Below are 27,837 nucleotides of genomic sequence, written 5' to 3' on the forward strand. Positions count from 1 at the left end.
ACATTGGATTTTGAGATTCAACAATGAAACAGCAATAATACTAAACCGTTTAGGAATAGGATGGACACAGGTTTAGCATTCTCTGTCTGTTTGGTTTTTCTTATTCTTTTCTCCAAGCTCTATGTTTTTTCTAGGGCATATAGAGTGCTGTGCTGACTCCTAATTGCTAACAAGAGTAAATTTTGTAGCACAAACAGAGCACCTAAACCCCAATGTCAACCAAAGAATGATCAGATCCATAAAAATAGACAAGATTGCTCAAGTATGCCAAAAAAGAAACAAGTTTGGATTAATGGTGAATACGATTAATGTACAAAACTATTTCACGGAAATAAGAGGTGGAAATTGGAAGTCCACATAAACAACTGCTTATCAGAGTGCAATGACAACAGCTGAACCAGCCAAAATGAGAGCTCAAACGTTCAATGGGTTAAGGAAAGAGTAATGCTAGTCATAATTGCTATGTGACATCCTACGCGGCGGTTTGTGATTTGACGTATTAATGTGTTAAGTTTTTCTTACCACATATATCAAATCATTAATCCCCACATGCATGTCACGTAGGGCGATTGCAGTGGTGAGTGACTGCAAATAGTATTATTCTTAAGGAAATTGTTGGAACATAAACATATGCGCTAAAGGGAGATCACTCAGTTAACAAGGTATTTGCAAAATCACACACAATGAATAGCAATATCCCAGGATTTCATTTGCCATTTGCCTGAAAAGTAGAAACTTAGAATGCACTGTCTGTCAATGTCAAAATGGTGGAGAAATAATGGTCTTCACATACCAAAATCGCTTAATATCATTAGACAACAAGTTGAATTTCATTCCACATAAAAATGAACAGAAATATGCAATCAAGTAGTAACATTGTTAGTCATCAACCTTACTTCTAGCATAAGATTAGTACATGAAAAACCTTAAAACTGAAAATAAGAAATAGCTAGCTGCTGAAGCTGTCAAATATGTAGACAGATGGTCATAAATATCAATAACTTCTGTCCTCCCAACTGGTACTCTTGTTTGGCTCACAAGTATTGATAAAAGTTAAATAGCCAATCGTTCTAGCTCAGCCTGCATACAAATGACAAAGGCCGACAGAATCAGTTGCTTGCTCCAGATTGGAAATACGTTCACATTTGGCAGACAAGCAGCAATTATGCACAAGACAAGAAAAGACTAGAATGCACTTAGATCAAGAAGCAAATTTTCAGTGACTAAATTAAACTCTTATAAGGCTCACGTAACATTGCTTGCAGTCAAAATTAGAGGCAATCAAGTACGAAAAGGTGCAAACTTTGCATTACATATTTTTAAATTAGGCCGTAAGAAGATCAAAGTTTTCTCAATCATTTTTCTTGAGACAATAGTTTCAAATAATAAACTAAAACCGTGGCATACTATCCAGAAACGTAAACAATATCTTGAATAGATGATGCTCCAACAAATGCATCTCAAATAATGAATAGAGTTGGACGAAAAGATATAAAATCTGAGAAATTAGCAGTTAACATGAAAATCAAAACGACCACTTAACTAGTGCTACACTAAAACTGCGGCCAATGCTATCAAGAAACACAAATAATATCTCTAATACATGATGCTGCTCAACAAATGCATCTCACACAATAAACAAATTTAGGCGGAAAGATATAAATTCCAAGAAATTAGCTGAAACTGGAAAATTAAAACCACCACTTACTTCAACAGACACATTAGAACAAACCCAAGCAGGTGGTGGCCAAAACATGTCGGAATAACCATCTTGACTATCAATTGGCCCAATACGCCCACTCTCCAAATTGAACACTCTAATACCACGACTCTTCCACACCCAATCATCCTCCCTGCCACTAAAGAACTGATCTGTAAAGAAAATACAATTACCTTTACACCCATTATCCCCAAACACCTCCAAAGCAGAAGCTGAAAATGTACAATTATCACCTAGAAACAACAACTTATCACCCAAATTAGTCACTTCGACCCATTTTTCAGCATTTTCATCCAATCTAAATACTTTGAACTTCACTGTCCGCTCACTCGTATAACAATCAAATTCCTCGTAGAACCCAATATCTTCAATGTACCCCAGATCATCCTCCGGGCCAACAGACAAATACTTATCGACTAACAACAAATCTCCAAATGAATCCACCAAGAATTTCTTGTCCCCGCCAAAAATCGAATGCGCAACAACACTTACACTAGGAGATCCCCCTTCATCCAGATTCACGACAACAGTTCTCCCCGTATTATCAATTGCATAAAAACGCCCCTCCCTGAAGATCACATCATCATAGGGCGAATGAAAGTCTTTAATAACCGTCCATTTCTTNCCTTGAAGAAAAATGAAAGAATTGGGAAGTTGCAGCTTTATCTATATAAATTGTGGTGCATTTATTTAGTGACACGTTGTTGGCGTTTCGTTTTTTACACGTCATGCTGTACATTTTCAAATTTGTATAATTTATTTATGTTTATATCTTATATTTGATAATTTTAAAAAGGTATTCTAATTACGTGAATGGTTACTAAACTTTGCTAAGTGTTACTATTTAACAATTAAACTTAAAAAGTAACTCAATAGTCACTAAACTTTGCTAAGTGTTACAAATTCATAACTGAACTTAAAAATGTATCACAATAATCACTAAATTATAAACCATGTTACACATTCATCACTCAAATGAGAAAATTCGTTGGATTCAATAAATGGCGTCGACTTGAGTGATGCTTATAACATGGTGCATAATTCAATGACAATTGAAATACATTATTAAGTTCAATTATGAAGTAATAGCATTTGACAAAATTCAGACCTGTCATCGATCCCTGTCCCTTTAGCATTTCGGGTCAAGCATTATAAACTTGAGCTCTGCTATGACCATTTACAAAATTATCTTTTCACTATAAAATATGGATTGAAAATAAAATAATTTATAAAGAAAAAATTATTATTCTATTAAAATATTTCTCTCTAAAATTTAAAAAGAAGTACGTCAAAATATGATAAAATCGACGCTTAATTACCAACCAAATTAAATCTTTAAAAAAAAAAAAAAGAGGGAAATCGTGCTAACATATAACTCAATATAGATTGATTAATAAATTTATTTAAGATTTATACGTTTTCTGAATTGTTCATAGGGAGGGGTAAAATTTGTGATTTAACCTATAAATTTGCAGAAATATAATATAGACCTCACATAAACATAGATTAGTAAAGATTATATAAAAGTTCAACTGAACATGGTCAAATCAAATTCAAAGGACAACGTGAACTAATATATTAAATCACGTACCTAGATTGAGTCCGTTTCAATTTTCCTCTAGTTGTTTCGATGTCCTTTGTTACAAATTGTTGGAAAATTCTCAACATCAAGGAGTTTGGAGAAGAAAATCGAGAAACAAAATATCAAGAACATGAAATGAGTAGAGATCGAAACAAAATATAAGGCTTAAGACTTAAACACTTAAGACTTAAACACGAAAATAATCTTGCTATTCTCGAACGACATTTACCCCCCTCTACGGATTATACAAGATACTTCAAAGACTTTACGGCAAACAATTCGTAGAATTGATCAAGCTTTATTGCGAAAAAATCATTAAAACATAAATGTTTTTCCACCACGAACTTGAAGAACACAAGAAGGAATTACTTGAATATGGAAGAAATGAAGATTGATCCTTTTGTGGAATGAAGTATATGTTTTCATGTGTTTCTCATGTATTTACAATGATTCTCAAGCACCTATTTATAGCCATGGAATAAGGCCATACGAAGTGGTGCCCAAAAAAAAAAAAATGAAAAGTCACCAAAATTGAATCAAAAAACTGCCTAACGGTTAACTATTTTTCCTATGCAATCACATAGAGTAAACCTATGCGACCGCACCTGGTTCAATGTTTTGGCCTCCGGGTTTCACTTGTATTCTACTTTTGCTCCTTCCATTTCACACATGTGTTTATTGATTTTGAACAACATATTTCCAACAATTCTTCCCTTGTTCAAAATTTCAATAAACTCTCATATTAAAGTATACAATACTCACGTGTAAGGATTATATATCTTTCGATTTGAATCTAACCATAGTACAATCCAAACAAAGTAAAGTCGGAATCACAGGTAGCATGAAGCTTTGAACCAGTGTCTCCATGTGACAATATCGGTAAGGACACACACACGAGTATTACGTATTCTCAAGTTCCTCAAACTCTCTTAGCGCTATTATAGTCTTGCCCTCATCCTATTCGACAAACTTTTATAATAGATACACCAACTCTCAATTGAGGCGGTACCACCTCGAAGTTCATCTAGGTAAAGTTCTTCCAGTACTTTTGTTACTTTTAGAAATACTTTTGTTTTAGTACTGAACTTCATTAAGAGCATAAAACTCAACTCCCATTTCAGTAACAACCAGCATTATTTTAATTAGGATATGATTATTGCGAATTTTAATAATGCTGCAACTATCCACATATTGAATGACTTGTTGCTACCATTTGAATCTATGAATTATCTTTTGAGCAGTGACAGTAGGGTGCCATCATTGGTGGACCTTTTCAGCTTCGAAGTTCCAACCCATCTTACTCAAAGTATACGCCTCTAAATTTCTATTTAGAGCTTTAATTTAAAGTATCGGCTAAATTCTCTGTGAAAATTCTTTCATCTTTAATAATTTCCTTGCAAACTCACATCTAAGACTTATGCAACTTGACTTTTCATTATGTGTGACTTAGTATCTTTATTAAATGTAGCTAGCAAATGATCGATTAATTTAATAGATACAACTTGTCACCATCAAGAAATTTTTTATGAAGCTACATGCTTCTCACTAGCTTTATTTAAATCTTTATTGATGTTCAAACATGGTTGAAAGATTTTTATCAAATCATTACACTAGTAAATCACTTTTGCTAGTGGATATCATATATGGGTATTCGACTCTCATCATTGATTTATTTCAATGATATTTAAATATTCCCATTGGTTTTGCAAGTACCATGATCCATTCATCCACGTAGGCTTGGTTTATTTATCCTTGTAAAGGATTTTCTAACTTTTCTCCTTCATAGATATTTTTCTATTATTAGAAAGTATTAGTAACCTTTTAAAATAATTTACCTCCACAATTCCTTAATTAGAAATGCATATGCAATTTAGAAATGTTGCATCCACAAGTCTTTGAACTTCTCATGTAAATTCACAAGCATTTAATGTTAACCCGCACACTTCGGGTTATATTTGAACATAGAGTTCATCAATATGTTAACCCCTACATTTGGTATTATACTTGAACCGAGAGTTTATTAACTCTTTCATAGTTCATTTCGCTTATCACTTAAAAAATATTCGTGAAAGCTTAGCTATTATCAGATAGTAGTCGTTAGGTCACTATGTGCTTCAAACTTACTATCTTTAATTTTGATCACACAATTTGATCAAAGTCATCTCATAGACCGACAATATTTTTCAAGCATAAACCAACTCAATTAGTTTCATAATTGAGGTCAAATTCATCAACGAATAAGATCAACCATCTTGATTTACAAGAATTACAATTTCTCCAATCAAATTCAATTTATTACTTTCGAAAGATAGCACCATATCATAAAATAATAAGGTACATATTTACCTTAATCTCATTTGGACAAGATCACATTTTTGTCATGTGCAAATATAATTCTGTATAAGATTTTATTTTTCCAAATATATCCGGCATCATCGCCGACTGTGGACATCATTTGTCCTTCATAAAATATTTCCATATCCCAATAATTATGCAAGCAATTTCCACCTTAAATTAATTTATCATCAAAATTTGGCCTATTTGACCATATGGGTAGACGCCAAACATGCATCCTCAAGTGAGCAAGTGCGAATGATATATTTCAAATATTCTTCAAACAAAAGAACATAGATTTCATCCATGCATTTGTTCAAAATAGGTTATTGGTCATTATCAATTTATTTATATATAAAATATATATACATAATTTTTTGTGCAAACAGGCACCTCAACCGTAAACACCATTGGAGTTTTACTGGTGACTAATATAAAGATCCCATTTAAATATACATGTCACTTTATTAGGGATAATCAATTTGACGTTAGATTACTCAAGGAATGAATTGGAAATTAACATTGGATTCCTTTCGCATTACTGAACAGTCACCGGCCAAAAAGATACAATTGGTTTAAATTGCATTAAAAAGAATTCTAAAGTCACCCCAAGCACTTGTTCAAATTCATAGTCATTGGTAGCCATGCATTGAAGACAATGAACAGTCACCAGTCAAAAATGAACAAATCAATCGGCATTTGGTAGGAAAGATTTTTGTCCATTACCCACCATTTTTCACCATTCAACCATGGTAACAATTAGAAAGGATAAACATTGTGCATGACAGAGTGATTTTCTTCAACAAACACATGCATTGAGTGCAAGAGTATTTACAGGCGTGTGTCTAATTAAATGTCAATTAATGTTTGGCTTGTCCCATCTTTAACAAACTTTTAACACATGCCATTCAACATATCCTACAATAGTCGGCAATTGGCAGAATGCATGCATACAGAATTGGAATAAAGTGATTATCAGCGAAACGGTGAATATTTTTTATGAAACATATACATATTATATTCACAAACATACCTTTTGAATGTGCGAAGATCAAACACGATTTCGTCTTACCAAACTGGATTCAATCCTTTCATTTTTCAACGGAAATATTTTGTCCCAAATGTTCCAGATTACTTTTGCAGAATTCGTCCCATCAAAATGATCCAAACAAGATCTTGAATCATCAACTTGATCGTTGCCATTGTGATTTCGTTCTCCATCACACAAAATATCGTTCGAGATTGTTGAAAAACTCTCAACATCAAGGAGTTTGGAGAAAATAATTGAGAAGCAAAATATCAAGAAGATGAAATGAGTAGAGATTGAAACAGGAAAATAATCTTGCTATCCTCGAACGATATTTGCCCACTCTCCGAATTATACGAGATGCTTTAAGGGTTTTACGGAAAATGAACCGTAGGATTAATCAAGCCTTGTTGCAGAAAAACACTAAACATAAATGTTTTTCCGTCTAAACTTGAAGAACACAAGAAGGAATTACTTGAATATGGAAGAAAGGAAGATTGATCCTTTTGTGGAATGAAGTATATGTTTTCATATGTTTCTCATGTATTTACAATGATTATCAAGCACCTATTTATAGCCATGAAATAAAGCCATACGAAGTGATACCAAAAAACACACGAAAAGTCGCCAAAATTGAATTAAAAAACTTCCCTAACGGTTAATTGTTTCTCCTATGCGGTCGCATAGAGTAAACCTATGCGACCGCACAGGTTCTTCCCAAGCATACCACACATGCGTCGCATGGTTCAATGTTTTAGCCTTCAGTTTTCATTTGTATTCTACTTTTGTTCCTTCCATTCCATACACGTGTTAATTGATTTTGAACAACATATTTTCAACACAAAAGACAATAGAATTATGTCAAGTGTCCATTTTCATGATGTACACCTTTTTTGACATTGTGAAGAAATTCAAATAGTGTTGGACTATCCAATCATGTTCCGACACGTGATACAATGTCAAAAATGATGTCAAACAAAATGTATATGTAATGTGATTGAAGACAATATTATTGCTACTAACTCTAGAGAAAAAAATAATAAAATATAGGACAAATTATGTAAAAAAATAATTATTCCACTTACATTGTCAATTACATTTACTTAGACATGGCAATGAGTCGAGCCAGCTTGGGCCTATTGTTCACGAGCTCACCAATTTTTTTACTTTTTATTTTTAAAAATCCTACTCTTTATTTATTGTTATTATTATTTTTATTTTTTTTTGGTTGGCATTTGGAATCAGTTACTTAATTTTCAAGTAAATGGAGTTAAAATTATATTCGAACAACTTGTTACGTGTAATTTAATATATATGTATATATATTATTAAGATATAAATAAATTGAAATTAAATATCATTTCCTTGATTGCAGACAATTTCGACTGCATTCAATAATGTACGTCTTGTCGATCCTTTATACACATTAAGCTTTCCAAAATATTTTCTTTCTGAATCGGACAAAACTCTACCACTTGCACTAAAAATAGACTCCGATGAATGGAAGGTCTTAGTAGATCACATGCAACAATTGAAACAATAGAATATCTACGTTCATGACGTCTCCAAAAATCAAATAAATCAAATGTCATTGTATCAGCTGGATCTATGACCCTAAGCATTTGATGCTTAAAATATCTATTTAATTCTGCAGAGATTTTAGCTATACCTACGTCCAATGTACATTGATTATATACAAAAGAGATACTAGAAGAATCTGCATCGAATCTTTTATCCTTAAATTCTGTAAATAAATCTAATATTTTCTCATCATCTTCTTTAAGATTAGCGGTAACGGATGTGGAGGGTGTTCGACGAACATTTTCATAGAATCGTTGTGCAAACGATTTTCTTTTACCATGTCAATCTTGTTTGACAATATTTACAAATTACTTTACATTCTTGGCCTCTGTCGACTCTATAAGCCATAGAAATCAATTTGAAATATTCTTAACACTGTAGATTTGTAGATTTTCTCTTTCCTCTTGCATCAGTTATTTTGAATTCTGTTCCACAGCTTCACTTTTTTATTAATATCATCCAAAATAATTGAATGACTACTCCCATGCACATTGTCAACTTCCAAATCGTTGTGAATGGAGATGTTGAAATTGAAAAACTCATTCTGAAATTGAGATTGTAGCGTCAATGGTGATTTGCCATCAAACAAGCCCTCAAAATAAATTGAAATGTAAAAATATTACATATAAGTAAAGATTGTAATGGATGAAGTATAAAATTGAGATAAAAGAAAATATATAAATAATGAGAAATATAATAGATGAATTAAATAGATTGATGATTGAATAATAATGAAATAACTTACGAGAAAATTAAATTGAGAGTGGGTAATTCGAATTATAAAACGCACAAGATAGATTATTGATAATTTTTTTGAAAAATTGATTAAAATGGGAAGTATTTATAGAGTTTTTAGAAAAAAATTGTGACTGCTCCTTGGCTCGCCGAGCTTATGGGTAAGCCCACAAGCCATGAGTTATGAGCCGAGAGCTCAGCTAGTCGTTCCAAACCTTCAATTTGGGTCAACCTTGTCCCTGCACGAGCTTGAGTAGTTCATAAATTGAGCTTTGATGGCTCAGCCTCTAGCTCAATTAATACCCCTACATCTACTCCCTCAAGTTACACATATCGCTACAAAATCAGCATAGTAAACCATCATATTCAAGAAATCATTTAAAACTTTCATGAATAATGATACTGATAAACAAACAAACAAAAGTTAAATTACAAAATGATATTGCCCTTGTTTGAGCCCCATTTTTGTCAAGAAGATGCATTTTTGAATAGCGTTATGATGTGGAATGTGTGGTTAAAAAATAAGAAAATTTTTTGAATTTGCGTGTAATATTTTTTATTGAAGAATGTGTTGTTGAAAGATGTGAAAACATTGTTTAAAAAAGAATTTTTCCCTAAAGAATGGGGCTCAAACAAGATGATTATAAATTAAAGCATATAAAAGGTTTGAAGAATATAAAGAAGAAGAAGAAGAAGTACGCCACAAAATGTATAACGAAAAGAATTTGAAACCCCCAACAAAATTGCTTATTGGTTCTAAGGACCTCTCAAATGCAATTTTGATCCGCAAGTTCATATTTTTGTGCAATTAATCTATCATTATCTTATATTAACGACAAATTTATCATCATTCTTAGTGCTTGTTTGGAAATACTTAAAAAATAGGTAAAAAGTTGAGATCAAAAGCAATTTTAATCCAATTTTATGGACTCACAGCTTTCATTAAATTTTTGATCTTATGTTTTATCAAAATTTGCTAAAATTTTGTCATAAAACCTTTATAATATCAATATCAAAGTGAAATAAGACGTTTCACATACATATATTCACATTCTATTTATGTACAATGGCACTAAATTTTAATTGCATGAAAAGTTCAGTATATGTTGTCGCTATCACACTTGTGTCTTCAATTTTTATCATTATTTTCTTATATTTAATTGTTCATTGATTAACATATTTTATTTCGATGATGATTTATGTTAAAAAATTCCGTTGAATGAGAGTGAAAAGATTTATTTACTTATTGTATTTTTAATTAGCAAAATAAATTATGTTTTAAAGTATGCAACTCGAATTCTCGAAAACTGCAAATACGGACAAAATTTACTAAAGTTTAATAATAAGAATGTACGGAAAAAGTTATATATATATATATATATATATATAATCATGAACAAAAATTAAAGATTTTTTTAGACAAATAAAATTAAATATTTTTATGGCTCGTTTGATTTAGTTTTCTGAGAATAGATTTTGTGAAATGTGATTTTTTACGAATGTATAGTTGAAAGTAGGAAAATTATAGATTTATTTGTGAAACTATTTTATTAGAAGAATGTATTGCAATTGAAAATAAGCCCTTGTTTGGCAGCCTTAAAATTTAAAAAATAAAGTTTTGAATTGTATTTTTTGAAAAATATATGGTTAAATTATAAAATTTATGGATTCACATAATATTTTATTGCATAAATGTATCCTTAAAAATTGAGGAGTTAATTGTTCCAATGGCCACTGAACTTGGGTCAATATATTTGATTGGTCACTGAAATTTAAAATGTCGAGTTTTGGCCATTGAACTCAAGTCCATATCTTTGATTGCTCACTGAGATTTAAAATGTCGAGTTTTGGCCACTAAATTTTGAAAAATGTTGTATATTACTTACTGAATCTTGAAAAATGTTGTACATTACTCACTGTAAATTCGATATTTTTCAAAGTTCAAACAGTTATGCTAGTAAATAACATAGGACATATTTCAAAGTTCAATAGTCAAAACTCGACATTTTAAATTTCAGTTACCAATCAAAGATATTGACCTAAGTTCAGTGACCAAAACTCGATATTTTAAATTTCAGTAACCAATAAAAAATATGGACCTAAATTCGGTGACCATTGGAACAATTAACTTATCACCAAACCTAGTTCTATATCTTTGATTGGTCACTAAAATTTAAAATGTCAAGTTTTGGTAACTGAACTTAGGTCCATGTTTTCGATTGTTCACTGAATTTTAAAATGTCGAGTTTTGGCCACTGATTTTTACCACTGAACTTTGAAAAATATTATACATTACTTACTGAATTTTTAAAAATATTATACATTACTCACTATAAACTTGATATTTTTCAAAGTTCAACAGTTATGCTAGTAAGTAACGTACTGCATATTTCAAAGTTCAGTGGCCAAAACTCGACATTTTAAACATCAGTGAGTAATCGAAAACATCGACCTAAGTTCAGTGAAAAATCAAAGACATAAACCTAAGTTCAATAACCAAAACTCGATATTTTAAACTATAGTGATCAATCAAAGACATGAACCTAAATTCAGTGATCGTTGGAACAATTAACTCGACTATAGCGAGTATGGGAAAAACATAGGAGGAAATTGTGGCAGATAACCACAAGAAACGACCATTTTGGTATTTTAAAAAAAATAAAAAATCTTTAAAAACCTTAAAAACAATGAAAAGTCAATATTGTTCCTAACATAAATCACTCGCACCGACGTCTGAAGGAGAGGAAATAGCAAGAAAATCGACTTCTTTTCTTAGAAGGTGACCGACCGGCTACCACTTCCTCACGAAGAAGGTAAGTTTTGCTTTTTCTTCCTCCCATTAGTCTTTGAACAATGATGTTGAAGGTTTATTTTGTTGAAAATACTGGTAAAAATCTTTGTAGAATATATGAAATTATTGAATGTGGCATTTTGGTGGTTTTTTGGGCCGGAGATCATTGAAAATGGTGATATCCGACAGCTGGCGTACAGGGGGCTGTCTTTTCCAGACGGTAATTTAAATAATCAATTGAAATAAATAATTAAAACAAATAATTTACATAAACCGACGACTATAATTAAATAAACAATTACAATAAATAATTAAAATTAAGCATTCAACAAACAATTAAAATAAATGTTAAATAAATAATTTAAATAAATATTTGAAATAAATAATGAACATTTAAATAATAAATAAACAATATAAATAACCAAGAAATATAAATATTCAAAATATTTGATTTAAATACGCAATTAAATATAAATAATCAAAATTAGTAATTAAATATTAAATAAACAATTTCAATCAAACAATAATTATAATTTAAATAATTAATTAAATAAAAAATAAATATAAATAATCAAAATAAGTAATTAAAATTGAGATAGACAAATGAAATAAATATCTAAAATTTGAAATAAATAATTAAATATTTAAGTTTAAATGTTTAAAAAATAATTTAAATAACCAGTAAATAAACAATTGAAACAAATTAAATAAAGAATTGAAATAGATAATAAAGAATTAAAATAAACTATAAATAAATAATTTTACAAAGATAAGTTTTTCGCTTTTTATAATTTGTTGTCTAATTTTTAATTACGCTCATTTTTTTATTCCATTATCTGTTATTTTGTGACATTATGTTTTATCCATTTTCAATTAACAATGTTTTAATATTTAAAATTTTGTAGGATGGATTACCATTTGGACGCCGTCATGAGATAGGTTCTTGGCTTCACAGTAGTGTTGGAATCATTGGACGAGGAGCACGCGGAGATATTACATCGATCTTGCTTAAGGCCCCTGTCGAGATGGTACAAGTCGGTTTAGGAGACCTTCATGCTGAGGTCGTAGCGATATGAGACGACATAGCAAGCCTGCGTGGGACTGGCAAGCATCAGGGTGGGACTAGCGAATATCGGAATGGAAGGGGTGACAGAGGGACTGGTGGCTATCGGGATGAAGAGGGTGATGGAGGTGCCGGTGGTTATCGGGGGCGAAGGGTCAGATGGGGTATGTTTACTCGTCATGGGCATCGGATGATGCATTAGCTTCATTTTTCGGTGGCCCGATGGAGATTGAGATGGAGGATCGGGCACTAATGGAGACGGAGGTGGAGGCGGAGGAAGTACCCGAGGTGGAGAGGGTACCGAAGGAGGAGATCATGAGGGTGCCAGAGGAGAAAGGGATACCCGAGACAGAGGTCGGAAGGATGCCGGAAGAGAAAGGGGTAACTGTGGCGGAGAGCGTAAGGGTGGCAGAGAAAGATGCGGTACCCGAGGTTGAGGGGGTACCGAAAGTGGAGCAGGTACCATCTCGAACGCCAGACTCGTTGGACGTAATTTTTGTGTCGAAGGGGACGAAGGAGGTGATCCCAATGGTAAGTGAGGGGGTACCGGAGGTCGGGAGGGTGCTGTTTGCTGTTGACATGCCGAAACTGGTGGTCGACAAGAGGCCGATGGTGTCATCACAATACGTCGTTTCTTCCTTTACCGCGAAGGCGAAGAGGGGGAGGTTCGTCGATGGCTCGCACCCCAATTTATTCAGGGAGGTGGACCATACTAAATGGAAATCGTTCGAGACGGAGTAAAGAACAATTAGACACAGGTAAGTATTGTATTATTCGTTAATGATTAGTATGTAGTAGACGCTGATACATCTATACTTCTTTTAATAATTTCTTTTCTTATTTTTTCAGAGCTAGTTGCAGTATTGCTCATAAAATGATCTCTAAGTTTACAAGTGATTTCACGACATCACCACTTCGGCGCTTAGCTCGCCAACGATGTAAGTTAAGTAGTAATATTATTATTTATTATGTATACATTTTTTGAAATTTGAATTTATGAAATTAAATAACTTCTTTTTTAATTGGTGTTTCCTGAAGCAGTACATTGATTTCGCCATGAATTTGCTAGGAGATCGAGCTGAAAGACATCCTAGATCGTTCAATATTTCTGTCGACTCATATTGAACATCGAGTTCATACGTGCCGTGGACATTGAGTACCAAACGCTCCAAGCTATAGGTAACGAGTACACGGTGCCTACATACATGATGGAGCGGGTCGTAGAGATGTGGCCAAGTGTCGGGGGAAAGCCATGGGAGGGTTGTACGCATCTGTACATATAGGTGTGGGTGAATTATCACTACATTGCAGTGGAGATAGTATTCGTCGACTCGACTGTGTATGTGTACAACCCCGATCATTCATGCCTGACATAAGGTCAGTTCGAGCAAAATCTGGAATTGATGTCCATGATTGTTCCCATGCTGGTTAGATGAGTGAACATTACTGTGCATGACACACTGGTCACCGTGCGGGACACGACGACGGCGACGAGGCAACAAATATAGTAAGTGTTTGTAATTTTATTTTGTAAATTTACAATTTACGTTCTAGTTAGACATTGATGTGCTAATATAATATTATTTAATTATAGAGGTGATTGCGGCATGTTCGTCATCAAGTACATAGAAGTTTTTAGTGTAACACAGAAGGTTGATACAATCAACCAGGCATGGATATAAAATTGGATAAATAAATTAGCATGTGATTTATTTGAATTTAATGGTGATCTGTATATATTGGAGCCGTGCTTTTTTTAAAATAATTGTACATATTATAACATTTAATCATTGTATATTTCATTCATTTATTTGTAATTACGAAATAATTATAAAATGTGTATTATTTATTTAAAATTTAATTATTTATTTTGTAGTTTATGTGTTTATTTAAATGTTTCACAATATATTTATGATGTTTGTGTATATTGTGGAAAACACATTATGTTTTGAAAAAAATTCAAATATTACGAAACTAATTAATGAAATATAAAAATAAAAAAATTAAACCTAATAATTAACATCAATGTTATAAATAATGTTACATAAACTTCAATTACACATCTCTTACGTTGTCATGCAGATGGATATGATTTGTACAAAATCTTCTAATATGTCATTTTGCATCATACCTGCTGCACTTACGAGACAGGAGAAATTTTTCGGTCGATGTTATTCTAGACGAACGTGTACGTCCAGCAGTATGTGGGCCGACTGCTAGTGGCAACAAGTTATTCAATGAGAGAATATGATAAAAAACTTCCCACTCGACTTCATTCGGTATAGGAAATATGGTTTCGACATACGCTACTCTCCAAAAGCTAGTCGTGTAATAAGCACTGCATAAGGTGTGTGGTTGAATTCCTCTATATATACCACTGCCACTACATGTGTATAAGAAAAACTCTCGAATTGAAACTGTCTACATGTGCACGTGTTATCATTCAAGTCAACAATGTATCCGAAATTATGTGCACATCTCACGAAGAAGCGAAACTGATCTAGTAGTTCTACATATACCTTTCTTACCACCTCTAGAATCCTGAAGAGATTATCTTCCTAAGACGGGGTTATCACACTTGTGCAACTCTGTGATTCTTCACGTCGATCATGAAACCACTATTGCAACTTGTCACGAATGTTCTCAAGATTGCGAGAATTAGTAACTCTCGATCCTTCTTGAGTAAGACATTGAACGACTCTACATTATTCGACGTCATCATGTTGTATCGATATCTTGAAAAATGTGATCATGCCCAATGTTCGATCACCATCTCTGTTAGATACTCCCATACATTATAGGATTTACTTTTCTATTTTGACCATGAACGTTTCAAACTCTTGAAAATTGTAAGCCTCTGCAACTTTCTTAAACAACGTAACGATGCCCTTGTCTCGATCTTTGATTTTTATGTGTCCCTGTATATGGTACACAATAACCATGATGTGCCTCTGGAAAGATTTCGGCGATACCGTTAATTATTGACTGCCCTCGATCGGTTACGCATGCAAGATTCTCGACATCCCCATTGCTTCCCTCAACTTCGTTAAAAAGCAACGTGTCACTAGATCATTTTTTCCATCGACTATGTCGAATGCAAGATGGTAAATTTGGATGTTGGCATCTTGACATGTTGCAATAATCAACTTGCTCTCGTATCTCGCCTTAAGGGTTATACCGTCGACTAGGATTAAGGGTCGCATTGCGTTTTGAAATTCTCGAACGCATTGTCCAAGAACTATAGAAAAGTTCTTGAATCATATCTCATCATCATCCTCGATAAAAAAATACCGATCCAGTAGTAATTCTTTCCATGTTATAGCAAAACCTGACCAAATTAAATGAACAATAATCATAATTTAAATAATTAATTAAATATTAAATAAACTGAAAAATTAACAATTGAATTAAATAATTAATTAGACATTAAATAAGCAATTGATTAAATAATTGAAATAAATAATTAATTAGACATTAAATAAACAATTTAATAAATAATTAACAATTAAAATAAATATTATATAAACGTCTAAACAAAGAAATAACTGGTCAATTTAGCATAATTCTCATCGGTTGAACTCATCAAGTTCTCCAATGCGCATTCTTTGACCTTCCAAACCTTCTGATAGCTCATGACCACCCCATACTCTTGACGAATGTCATTAATGTTGTCCGAAAGTCTATAGATCGTTCGTGGATCCTAAAACTTGTGCATCACTTCTCGACCAATGAACCATGATCGGATTTGCTTGCAATCATTTTGACGAGTACTCATTTCGCAAGTATATTCCCATGCATACTTACAAACTACAAAGAACTCATTCATGTTTATTTTTGTCGCTCGCAAACGTTAAAGGTAACCGTCGTCAACGTAGACAATTGCGTAAGTTAACTTGTCTGATTTCTTCACTTTAACTCAAAATTGTGTTTCACAGCAATTCGGTGATCAGCTTCCTGCAAATATTTCTTCGTGTCAAACAATTGCATGACATACAAATTTTCATTATTGGGGACTACACGCGAACAATTTGAGAATCATGCACTCGGTTCAGCCTGTGAGTTCCCATTCGACTCATGTCTCGAACGGAATAAAGCAATTAAATTCTCATTTGTAAAGTTATTATCTCTTTTGTTATCTTCAACCACCAAGCAATTTCTATGCGTAACAGTGAGATCATGGTGAGGAGCAATTGTCTCTGGAATAGCCACAACATCATCCCGAACTATCTCCACCGTGTCCCAAAACTCATTCACATTATGATCACCTCCATCGAAATCTTCGTGTTTACTCTCGGGGACATTCTTCTTCATCAAAGTTACGCAAATAGGAATCGCACGTTTCTGACTCATTTTAATTAAACTTTCATTTCAACTTTAGAAGTAACCATTTTATGTGGAATTGAAATGGATGTATGCTCGCCCATTAGAAATCCCAATTCTATGTCGTACTCAGAGGGATCGACTTTGAGCAAGTTCTATATCACATTGTACATTTCTGCATATGATGTACTTGATGTTATCACAATTGCAGTACAACCATGTCTTTCACTCGTCAATTTTCACACCCATCGATCATTTTTATTCTTTTCAAATTCACTAAAGTAACAAATCGGGACACCAGCCGATCTCATATCTATATTAGAAAATATCATTTTATTAAAAAAATTGTAATTAGGGGGATAAAAGGAGGAAAACAATATGCTAGGCAAGACAAAAATGGAAAAAAAGGATAAAATAGCCCGGAGGATCTGGGCCGGATGTTAAATATTCGGCCCGGAATGATCTGGTTGACCGTCTTTCTCTGCTTTTTCGATTTTGTGTTAAATTTTACTGAACAAATAAATTTTTTTCCTCGTTTTTGATAAAAAAAAAATTATACATCCATTGTAATAATTTATCCTTTTAAATTTATACGTTGAAATAAGATTTAAAAATTCAAACGATGTACTAATTTAACTAAAATGAAATTAAAAATACGTATTTATACTTAACAATTTTGATGCCGGCTGTAAGTAATATTTTTTTGTTGAACCTTTGATAATCTTGTGAGATTTCAATGTTCAAGTAGATGGAAGAGAAAATTTCTTTTTAACTGTGTTGGAGAATCTGATAAGGAAAGTGGGTTCGTTTTGAAATTTAAGTGGGAGCGTTTGAGTTTATTAATTTTTTAAATGATGATATTATTGTTTTTTGAATAAATGATATGTTTTTGTAATTAAAAAATATAATAAGGACAAAAATGACATTTATTCTTCAAAATGCTCTCTTGGCGAATGGCAAAAAAAGGTTGTCAATGTGACAAAGTGGTGATTTGACGTAGTTATTTTGAAAAGTACCCAAAAACATAGTGGCGTGAATATAAATGTATAGTCCATGTTTGAGTCATATTCTAGAAAAAAATGTATTATTCATGTCAAATCAATGAAAAATTGTGGCTAAAAAAAAAGCAAAATTTTTAAATTTACGTATAATATTATTTTATTAAAAAATGTATGATTGAAATATTTTAATGTATTTTTTTTTTGAAAATAATGTTGTTCAAATAACTCCATACATTGCAAAGATTAACGAGGCAAATATTTTCAGAATTTCAGAATTTTTATTGGCCGTGCCGCCGTAGTCTAGTCAAATATCGAAGTTCTTTTCTCGCCGCCCGGCAACCGCTACGGAAGAAGACTGGGTATTACTGTATCAATATATATATTGAGAAAATCTAATTCAGAATAACAGAGAAATGAAGAAGAAAGAGAATGAACTGGAAAAAACCCAACCCACAAAACCCACGGTAAGGAAGATTTTTGGAACACAGCAAATTAGTGAAGACGATGCTTTAAGCCTTGTTGGAGGCATAGTCGAAAAGGGTTTTTCAGATAATTCTCAGTTCAGGTCAACAGGACCATCGTACGCGCCTCGCCCAACCGTTCTTCCTTTTCCGGTGGCCCGCCACCGTTCTCATGGCCCAGTAATCCCCTTCTTTATACCTTTTTCGTTTCTTTCATGCTTTTTCATTATTTTTTAGTATAATCAGCGTTGCTGCTCGAATTAGAAGAAATGAAAAAGAAAAAAAAAGGTAAAGGTTTGCTCCCTGTTAACAAAGAAATAAGTTGAGTTTACGGCCATGGGAATTTGGCGATTATTTGCCAAGTGTTTAATGTTATTGCCATTTCCTTTTTTCCAATCATCTACACTGGAGGGGAGGATTAAGAGGATTGCTCATGCAATTACTGCCTATACCCAAAACTATGTTCTGATGTTTAAATTATCCTGAAGTTTCTAACTTTTGGGTTTAACATTACTTGGCCTGTTGTCACATAATGTATTATGTATTTCTAGTTATATGTAGAAGTGCTGAAATACTTTGAAAGCTATAAAGACAACAATGAGATATTTTGGCTATTTGTTTATCTTTTACAGCATTGGTCTGCAAAGGTTGGGGGTTCTAATGGTATTGATGATGAAGATGAGGAAGAGGAGCAAGATTTTACTGGGATGAACATGGCTGCCACTTTTGCAAATCCAGTACAAAGGAAAGAGAAGAAAGGTTTGGATTTTAGCTGGTTGCGAGAGACAGTGAACAATAATGGTGGTTCTGTTCCCCATGAGAAGAAAAGGCAGGGGTATTTAATTGGGTCGAACGAGTGGAAAGGGGGTAAAGAAGCGAATTATAAAAATTCTGATGGCTCAGGCAGGTGGATCCTTACTCAGGATGATGCCCCGTTAACTAGAGCTGACTTTGATGCAAAAGAGAAGGACGTGACTATGGAGGACAAGGTTTCCATAATCCCAGAAGAGGTCAAAGAGAAAAGGCAAGACGTGTTGGCCATGGCCATAGATGACGGACAAAGTAACTTTAAACATAGTGCTGCTGAGAATTTTGTCCAAACAAAGGAAAGGCCAAGGAGTGGAATCATTGAAGATCGGGAAGGTATTAAGGGGAATATTGAGCCTCAATTGCTGAATAGGCCAATTAAAGATATTGACGTGGATATGGAGATGCAATGCAGGCCAACAACACATTTTGATTCTAGTTTTGGTTACGATAAATTGGTAGATAAACAAGCGGCCACAAGTCTTGAAAGTCAAATTGATCTTGAGAATCGTGCTCGATTGGAGAAAATGTCCTCTGATGAGATAGCAGAGGCTCAAAGTGAGATAATGACAAAGATGAGTCCAAAATTAATAAACGCATTAAGAAAAAGGGGCCAGGACAAGTTGAAGAAACAGAAGATTTCTGTCTCAGATATGGGTTCTAATGGCTCATCAGGCACTGAGCAAAAAGAGAAAAATCTGATTAACGAACCTGCAATGTCTGGTGCTAGTAGTAGCTCCCATGATGTTCAGAAAGCTGCTTCTGCAGACTCACTGATAGATAAAGATAATAAGGTCGTCCCAAATTTGAGCTCAAAAGGTAGCAGCTTGTGGGATTCTTGGAGCAAAAGAGTTGAGCATGTCAGAGATCTAAGATTTAGCTTGGATGGGGACGTTTTTAAACCTGATTTTGCTCAGATATTAGACGCTGGTAAAGCTAAAGGACTTCTTGTTAATCTTATTCTACTCCTTTCAGTACCATGATCACTATTCTATTAACCTTGCTTCTTAATATTGAAAGTAACTTTTACTTAGCAAATATGCCATATTGTGTTCCTTTCATGAATTTCAGTCTCTTATTGATAGCCTTTCTAATGTCATTGTATGTGCTTTCAAGATCTAGAACTCATTCATACGTTTGCAGTGGTTTGGTTGATATTGAAATCTTTCACAGTTATTCTCCAAGCTTTGACTGGACTTCATGTAGGATATCTCTCTGAGTCTAGAACTCCTGTATTAGGTTCATGGTCATCTCCAGCTTTGTAGTTATGATTAACCTATGGGATGCCCCAATTTCCTTCAACTTTGGATGTATGAGGCATAGTGTTAAAAGTCTGAAGTTCTTTCAGCTTATTTCAACTTCAAATCAAAACCAGATTTTAGATTTATGAAGTTGACACGTTAGACATCTTAAGTGAAGTAAATTTTTCCAGAAACGTTCTAAAATCTAAAATGCTCAATCTTTATAAACTCATTAGCAACTTTTATGTTTCTTACCATTAGAAATTGATCAAGATTTCTATGTCAATCCATTCAGATTTGCTCGAGTTTAAGTAGAAGTTTGATTTAAGTGCAAGTGCAAAAATGGTAAACAACTCCTACCCTTTTGGGGACCTCTATCGGTTTTCTTCTTTTCCAGACTGACTTTAAATATTTGAACATGTATTTTCTCCGTTACTTTGCAAAAGTATTTCATTTTGGTTTCTTTTGAATCATGTGCCTTCTTTTTCTCCAACATGAAATTTTTTCCCCTTGCATTGGGTTCTTCTGAATCTATGTAATATGGATCTATTATACTTTCTTGTTACTTTTAGATGAAGTGCCTGCCTATAGATCTTGATACTTTTTTCTGTAATCTCACTGTAGGTACTAAGCAAGTTCATAGTGGATATAGTGCAGATAACGTCTCTGAACGTGATTTTCTTCGAACTGAAGGTGACCCTGGTGCTGCTGGTTACACCGTCAAAGAAGCAGTGGCTCTAACTAGAAGTGTGGTCAGTTAAAATTGTTGTTGGCACCTCAGAACTACTTATTTTTCTTTCGTTGCATGAAATCTATCATATTCTTCCAGAGTAATATATGTTGGACTTCTTTTGGAACTCCTTTCAGGTTCCAGGGCAAAGAGCTCTTGCTTTACATCTGATTGCATCTATCCTTGATAAGGCAAATTGCAGTATATACCAACATCAAGTTGGTTGTAATATGAAGTTTGCTGAGTCTGATGAGTCTATTGACTGGGAGGCTATATGGGCTTTTGTCCTTGGTCCTGAACCTGAGCTTGCTTTATCACTTAGGTAAACTTTGAAGGCTTCCTATTTATAGTTTCATTTCTAGTTATTGGATTATTCGTCTAACTAATTTTTTTTCAGATCTGTCTCTGTTAGATTCAAATAATCTCCAACCCATGGTTCCAATTATTCTAAATCTGATGTAGAAGTCACTTCTTGAATCTTCGTCAAATTTCTATCTTTGCAACTCCGTTATAACTGAATAAAATATTACCAATTTGATATCTTGCACGTGAAAATTTGAGTTCTCTGGTATTGCATTGCCTCTATGCATTACATGATCTTCTGCTTCTATGTATGGTGTTTAACAAACTCTGCTTAGAGGGGTCGAGTGGGTGTAGGATAACCTTTTCAAAGATCTATGGTGCTATAAGGGTCACCAAGTTCTGTTTATGTTCAAACAAGAAAGTGATTTTAACCCTAAGCTTCTCAATGTAATGGTGGCTCCAGAGCTTCTGCCTTAATATAAAGTCAATGTTTCATTATGTATGTATAATGCACCTTTTCGTCTTTTTGTATGCCAATATGTGTGCATAATTACTCTCTCTCTCTGAATCATTTTTATTCTTAAGAATATGTAAGTGAGAATGTTCTCCTATGAGCCGGAAACTTTGATTTGGTCTAGAATGTTTCCTGATACCCTTTATGTATCGTAGAATATCTCTTGATGATAATCATAATTCTGTGGTCCTGGCTTGTGCCAAAGCCATTCAATCTGTGCTAAGCTGTGATATAAACGAAAGCTTCTTCAATATCTCAGAGGTAGAGTTACATTTTGGAAGCATCTTTTCTTGTATCATTCTTGGATTCCATTAACTCACTACTAGTCTCTTCTGTTTTCAGAAAATACCAACCTATTCACAGGATCTTTTTACTGCGCCTGTATTTAGAAGTAAACCAGACATTGATTCTGGTTTTCTTCGTGGTGGCTTTTGGAAGTATAACACAAAGCCTTCTAATATTTTACGTTTTGATGAGGATACCATAGATGATAAATCTGATGGTGAACACACCATTCAGGATGACATTGTTGTTGCTGGGCAGGATATTGCTGCAGGCTTGGTTAGGATGGGAATTCTTCCAAGGATATGTTATCTCTTAGAGGTAAGCATTTTGATGCTAGTAGGCAGTTTCCTGCTCCATCTTGAGAAAAATGCCTAAAATTTTAACGTATAGAATTAGAAAGACTTAATGTATCTTACATAATCAACTTTTGTGGTGCCAGACAAGCCCTTCGCCACCTTTGGAAGAATGTTTAATATCTATTCTCATTGCAATAGCAAGGCATTCCCCAACATGCGCAGCAGCAATTATTAATTGTGATAGGCTTGTTCAGACAGTTGCCAACAGATTTGCTGCGAATGAACAGATTGAAATATATCCCTGCAAGATAAAATCTGTTAAACTCTTGAAAGTAAGCTATGTGTGTCCATAATTCATGTTTGATTTTTTTTCCCATAAGATATTCTTTTCACTTGTTCAAGGAAAACTCGTAAGTATTTTTCTTGATGCTTAAAAGGTGTTGGCTCGGGTCGAGAAAAAGAATTGCATAATGTTGATCAAGAATGGGATTTTCCACAAGGTGACATGGCATTTGTATCGATATCCATTCTCTCTTGATCAATGGGTAAAATCTGGAAGAGACGTTTGTAAACTTTCATCAGCTTTGCTGGTTGAACAGTTGCGTTTCTGGAAGGTTTGCATTCAGTTTGGATATGGCATTTCTCAATTTCCTGATTTGTTTCCTTCATTGTCCATTTGGCTGAATGTACCTACGTTTCCTAAACTAATTGAAAATAATGTCATAATTGAATTTGCTGCCATCACCAAGGAAGCTTACCTTCTTCTGGATGCTTTAGCTAGCAGGCTTCCCAATTTCTATTTACAGATGCATCAAGGAATGGAGGTTAATGCTGAAGATACGGAGGTTTGGGCATGGAGTCAAGTTGGTCCTATAATTGATTTAGCCATTGAGTGGACAAAAGTAAAAAGCATTCCATATATATCCGGATTCCTAGACTGGGATGAAGCTGGTGGATATTTTATTTTGCAGGATTCAGAAGTAAATTGTTTGTTATGGATTATTTCTTCTGTCATGCATATGTTATCCAATGTGCTCAAAGCTGCCACTCCAGATGATGTGAAAAGTTTGTACAATGGGCATGTCCCATGGCTGCCTGAGTTCGTACCTAAGATTGGACTTGAAATTATTAGAAATGGATTTATGAGCTTTTCAGGGGTAAATGGTATGGCGTCTGATGATAACACTGCTGGAAGTGGCTCCTTCCTTGGGTATCTGTGTCATCTAAGACAAAAAAGTGGCCATGAAACATCAATATCTTCTACATGTTGCCTTCATGGATTGGTACAGGTAGTTGCTTCCGTGGACAAGTTGATCCACCTTGCTAAACACGAGTTTCAGAATGCATCAGCTGAATATCAAAATTTTACAAGGGATGATAAAATTCTTGCAGAGGGGATATTCCACTCCTCTTTGGTTGAATTAGGCGCTTTGCTGTCATCCTTTATGAAGTTAATTAGCAATGGTTGGCAATGTATACAGTCCATTGAGATGTTTGGAAGAGGTGGGCCATCTCCAGGGGTAGGTGTGGGCTGGGGTTCCCCTGGTGGAGGATATTGGTCTACAACAACTTTATTGGCTCAACAAGATGCAAGGCTGGTTATGTACTTGCTTGAAAATACTCAGAATGCCTTTGCCAAAGATCTATTAACAGATGAGGAGGTGTGCTTTACAATGCAAAGGATAAATTCTGCTGTCAAAGCATGTATGATTGCAGGACCTAGGGATGGCGCTGTTGTTGATAAGCTGCTGGATATCTTGTTACAAGTTCCTGTTCTGAAGCATCTCGATTTTGGTATCCGCCGGTTTCTTTCTCATAGAGAAGGATTCAGACCCTTTGGGTGGAAATACGAAGAAGAGGAGTACCTGCTGTTTGCCAATGTTTTATCTACACATTTCAAAAACAGATGGCTCAGTGTAAAGAATAAATTAAAAACCACGGGTAACCACAAGCATGTTAATTGCAAAAGACACAAGAAAGGTAGTCTTCCTCTAGAAACTATTCACGAGGATACAGATAGACCCCTCACGGTTGGTCAAGGGCCAACTTCCTTGATAATGGAGTGGGCTCATCAGAGATTGCATCTTCCTATACATTGGTTTCTCAGTGCAATATCGACTATTCAGTATGAGAAAAACATCGATATTCCTGTAGACTTTGTAGAAATTGCTAGAGGTGGACTTTTTTTTCTCCTAGGTATTGAAGCAATGTCTACTTTCGTTGCTGTGGAGTTCCAGTCTCCTGTCAATAATATTCCAATTGTCTGGAAATTGCACGCTTTGTCTGTCACCTTACTTGGTGGAATGGGTGTTCTTGAAGAAGAAAAGAGTAGGGATGTTTATGAAACTTTGCAAGATGTGTATGGGAAAGTCCTTGAAAAATTCAATATGGAGTCCCTTTATTTCCAGTCGGAGATACATGAGAGTTACTCTACATTCATAGAAAATCTTGTGGAGCAATTTGCTGCTGTGTCTTATGGTGACGTGGTATTTGCTCGGCAAGTTGCAATCTATTTGCACAGACGTGTCGAAGCTCCTGTAAGGCTGGCTACATGGAATGCTTTATCTAATGCACGAGTTCTTGAACTTTTTCCACCTTTGGAGAAGTGCATTGCTAAGGGTGATGGTTATCTTGAACCTGTTGAGGTATTTTACTGATATGCTAGTTAAAAATTTTGTTATCTATGGAAGTACTTGTTGCATTATGTTTGACTATTGCCATTTATCAAATAAAAGCTTCAGTTAGTTTCAACTAACACTAGTTTTCAGACGAACACATTTTAGAATTAGGATATGGGTATGTGCTAAAGTTTCAACGGATTAAGGAAAAATCACTTGCTTGATACTGTATCAATGACCTAAGACTATTTGATGGCCATTATTGAGTAAAAATGATGTTTTAAATAGTGATTTTTTGAGAATGTGTAGTTAAAAAGTGAGGAAAAATTTTTGGTTTATGTGCAAAATATTTTACTGTGTGAATCTGTGTTGAAAATGAGTATGAAAAATGAATTACTTTGTTTTAAAGGGAGTCAAACAGGGGCTTAATCTAAGAGAGCTATTCAATTTTCCCTTCTTATTCTTTTTTAAAAAAAAAAATTGGGATTCAAGCACTAAATGGAATTATGGAATCCCTAAAGATTGAAGGTGTGATATCCTTGGTCAACCTATTCTATGCTAATACAATATTATCATTAGTCAATAATTTAATCTCGTCTTCAATAGATTTGGATTACTTACCAAGAAGTAGAATTTTGTGGTCAATTTTTCTTTATATGATTTTAAAGGAAATATAATTTCAATAATTTTTAGTAAATTCTTGCATTATAATAGCTCAATGCCATTTTTTTGGCCCATAGTTTAATATAATATTCGTTGTTCAAAAGTATAGCTCGTCGTATTATCATCAATTAATTTAGATTTCATGGTTGTTTAGACGAAGGCTCCCTGGGAAAAATCTCATGTCAATGGCTCGTAATCTCATTCTTCCACAAAGAGATTGAGCCCCTGTTTGGTTTATTCTCGCTTCATCTTCTCTTTTAAAAAATTAAGCTAGTTCTATGAACTCACAGATTTCCCAGAAGTTTCTCCCCCCATGCAAGACCCTGAAGTAGTTATGAACTAAAATAATATGATATTCATTTTTACGCAGGATGATGAAAGAATCTTGGAAGCTTATGTGAAATCATGGGTTTCTGGTGCTCTTGACAGAGCAGCAACTCGAAGATCAGCAACATTCACATTGGTTCTACACCATCTTTCATCTTTCCTTTTTGAGAATGTTTGTGATAGTACACGCACTCTGCGCAATAAGTTAGCAAGATCTCTGCTGCGTGACTGTCCTCGTAAAGAGCAACGTCAGGTACGAAAGTCTACTGGTAACCAAGGAACTTGATATGTGACAGATCAAATTTGAGAATTTTTATGCCATTTATGTGTCATAGACAAGATTCTAGATAATGCATGTTTGCAGTAAGTTAAATTTTTACTCCCATAAAAGTTTAAAATAAAATAATTTTTTATTGGTCAAAGTTGCAAATAAGTAAATTACATAGCTCGATAGTGTGGCAAGACTTGTTTTTGTGATGAGTAAGCGCACGTGTGGCTGAGCTTAAAAGTTCAGTTATGTTAAAATTACTAGTTTTTTTATTGGTCGAAGTTGCAAATAAGTTAATTATTACTTCCCATAATAAGTAACTTTCTGCACTTGAAAGTAAGAAAAGTTGGCAAAATGTGTTGGTAAAAAGTAACTTTATACTTTTAATCACGAAACATGCTCGTGTTTCTGGGAAAGATGAAATTGTGCATTTCTGAGTATGATGAATATGAAATTCACTTTTCCATTATAAGCAGTTATTATCTGACGTCTTTAACTTCACTGGAAAAGTTCTGATATCATATCATAAAGCATGCGAATTAAATATTTTGCTCCGATCCCACCTTGATTGGCCACTGAAAAACAGGAGATTAAATTATTTTGTTTGGTTGTTTATTGCTTGGGTACATGCTTATCCAGTTGATGCAATTTTTCGACAGAACATGTTGATGAAATTAATACAGTACAAGAAGTCAATCCCCTGTGCAGAGCCCATATCAGATGTAGCTTCATCTCTACAAATTTGTTTAGGGAAGAGGTTCCAATTATTGAAAGAATCTTGTGAAGGAAACTCCTTGCTTATAACTGCAGTGGAGGAACTGGAGTCCTCAACTAACTTGCATATTGAGGGCATGAGATTATCCTAGAGCTTTTCTTCAATGCATCAACCTGAGCAGATGGATTTCTTATTGCCTACAGAACCAGACTGCAGATGTTACTTCATATTCGGTACACGGTATTTGGATAGTGTTGGACTGTATAATGAACAATATTTATTTTATTAGGAAAATGTACAATTGGAAATGAGTTTTTGAGGAAAAATTGTTTTTCAAATTAGTTGTGCCAAACAAACGTTTAGTTGGCTTGGATTATTTAAGTTACAGGGGAATTCGTAATGGCATAGAAGACGTGGAGGGTAAAATAGCTATTAAATGATGACTTTTAAATTCA

General features: G+C 34.0%; 2 protein-coding genes across 2 annotated transcripts; one reads left to right on the forward strand and one right to left on the reverse strand.

Moving 5' to 3' along the window:
- Positions 1-768: 768 nt before the first annotated feature.
- On the reverse strand, positions 769-11,819 carry LOC111412629 (F-box protein SKIP23). The gene is made up of 3 exons (XM_023043562.1): positions 11,711-11,819; positions 1,709-2,346; positions 769-1,080 (listed from the first exon to the last, which is right to left on the reverse strand). The coding sequence occupies exons 1-3, from the start codon at positions 11,817-11,819 to the stop codon at positions 1,054-1,056; spliced, it is 774 nt and encodes a 257-aa protein (XP_022899330.1). The 3' UTR covers positions 769-1,053.
- Positions 11,820-18,397: 6,578 nt separating this feature from the next.
- On the forward strand, positions 18,398-27,837 carry LOC111412127 (transcriptional elongation regulator MINIYO). Its single transcript, XM_023042904.1, has 10 exons — positions 18,398-18,795; positions 19,248-20,352; positions 21,288-21,415; positions 21,531-21,715; positions 22,366-22,471; positions 22,553-22,813; positions 22,935-23,123; positions 23,229-25,436; positions 26,443-26,652; positions 27,327-27,837. Exons 1-10 carry the CDS (start codon positions 18,568-18,570, stop codon positions 27,531-27,533), a joined length of 4,827 nt encoding a protein of 1,608 aa, XP_022898672.1. The 5' UTR covers positions 18,398-18,567; the 3' UTR covers positions 27,534-27,837.

This window comes from Olea europaea, chromosome 16, assembly GCF_002742605.1.
Source record: "Olea europaea var. sylvestris chromosome 16, O_europaea_v1, whole genome shotgun sequence".
NCBI classification, from domain to species: Eukaryota; Viridiplantae; Streptophyta; class Magnoliopsida; order Lamiales; family Oleaceae; genus Olea; species Olea europaea.

Excerpts from the sequence above, each read along its gene's own strand:
- LOC111412127 (XM_023042904.1), top strand. The coding sequence starts at position 18,568 with ATGAAGAAGAAAGAGAATGAACTGGAAAAAACCCAACCCACAAAACCC. Across the intron at positions 18,796-19,247 it reads GCCACCGTTCTCATGGCCCA|CATTGGTCTGCAAAGGTTGG; the intron begins GTAATCCCCTTC and ends TATCTTTTACAG. Across the intron at positions 20,353-21,287 it reads TGCTCAGATATTAGACGCTG|GTACTAAGCAAGTTCATAGT; the intron begins GTAAAGCTAAAG and ends ATCTCACTGTAG.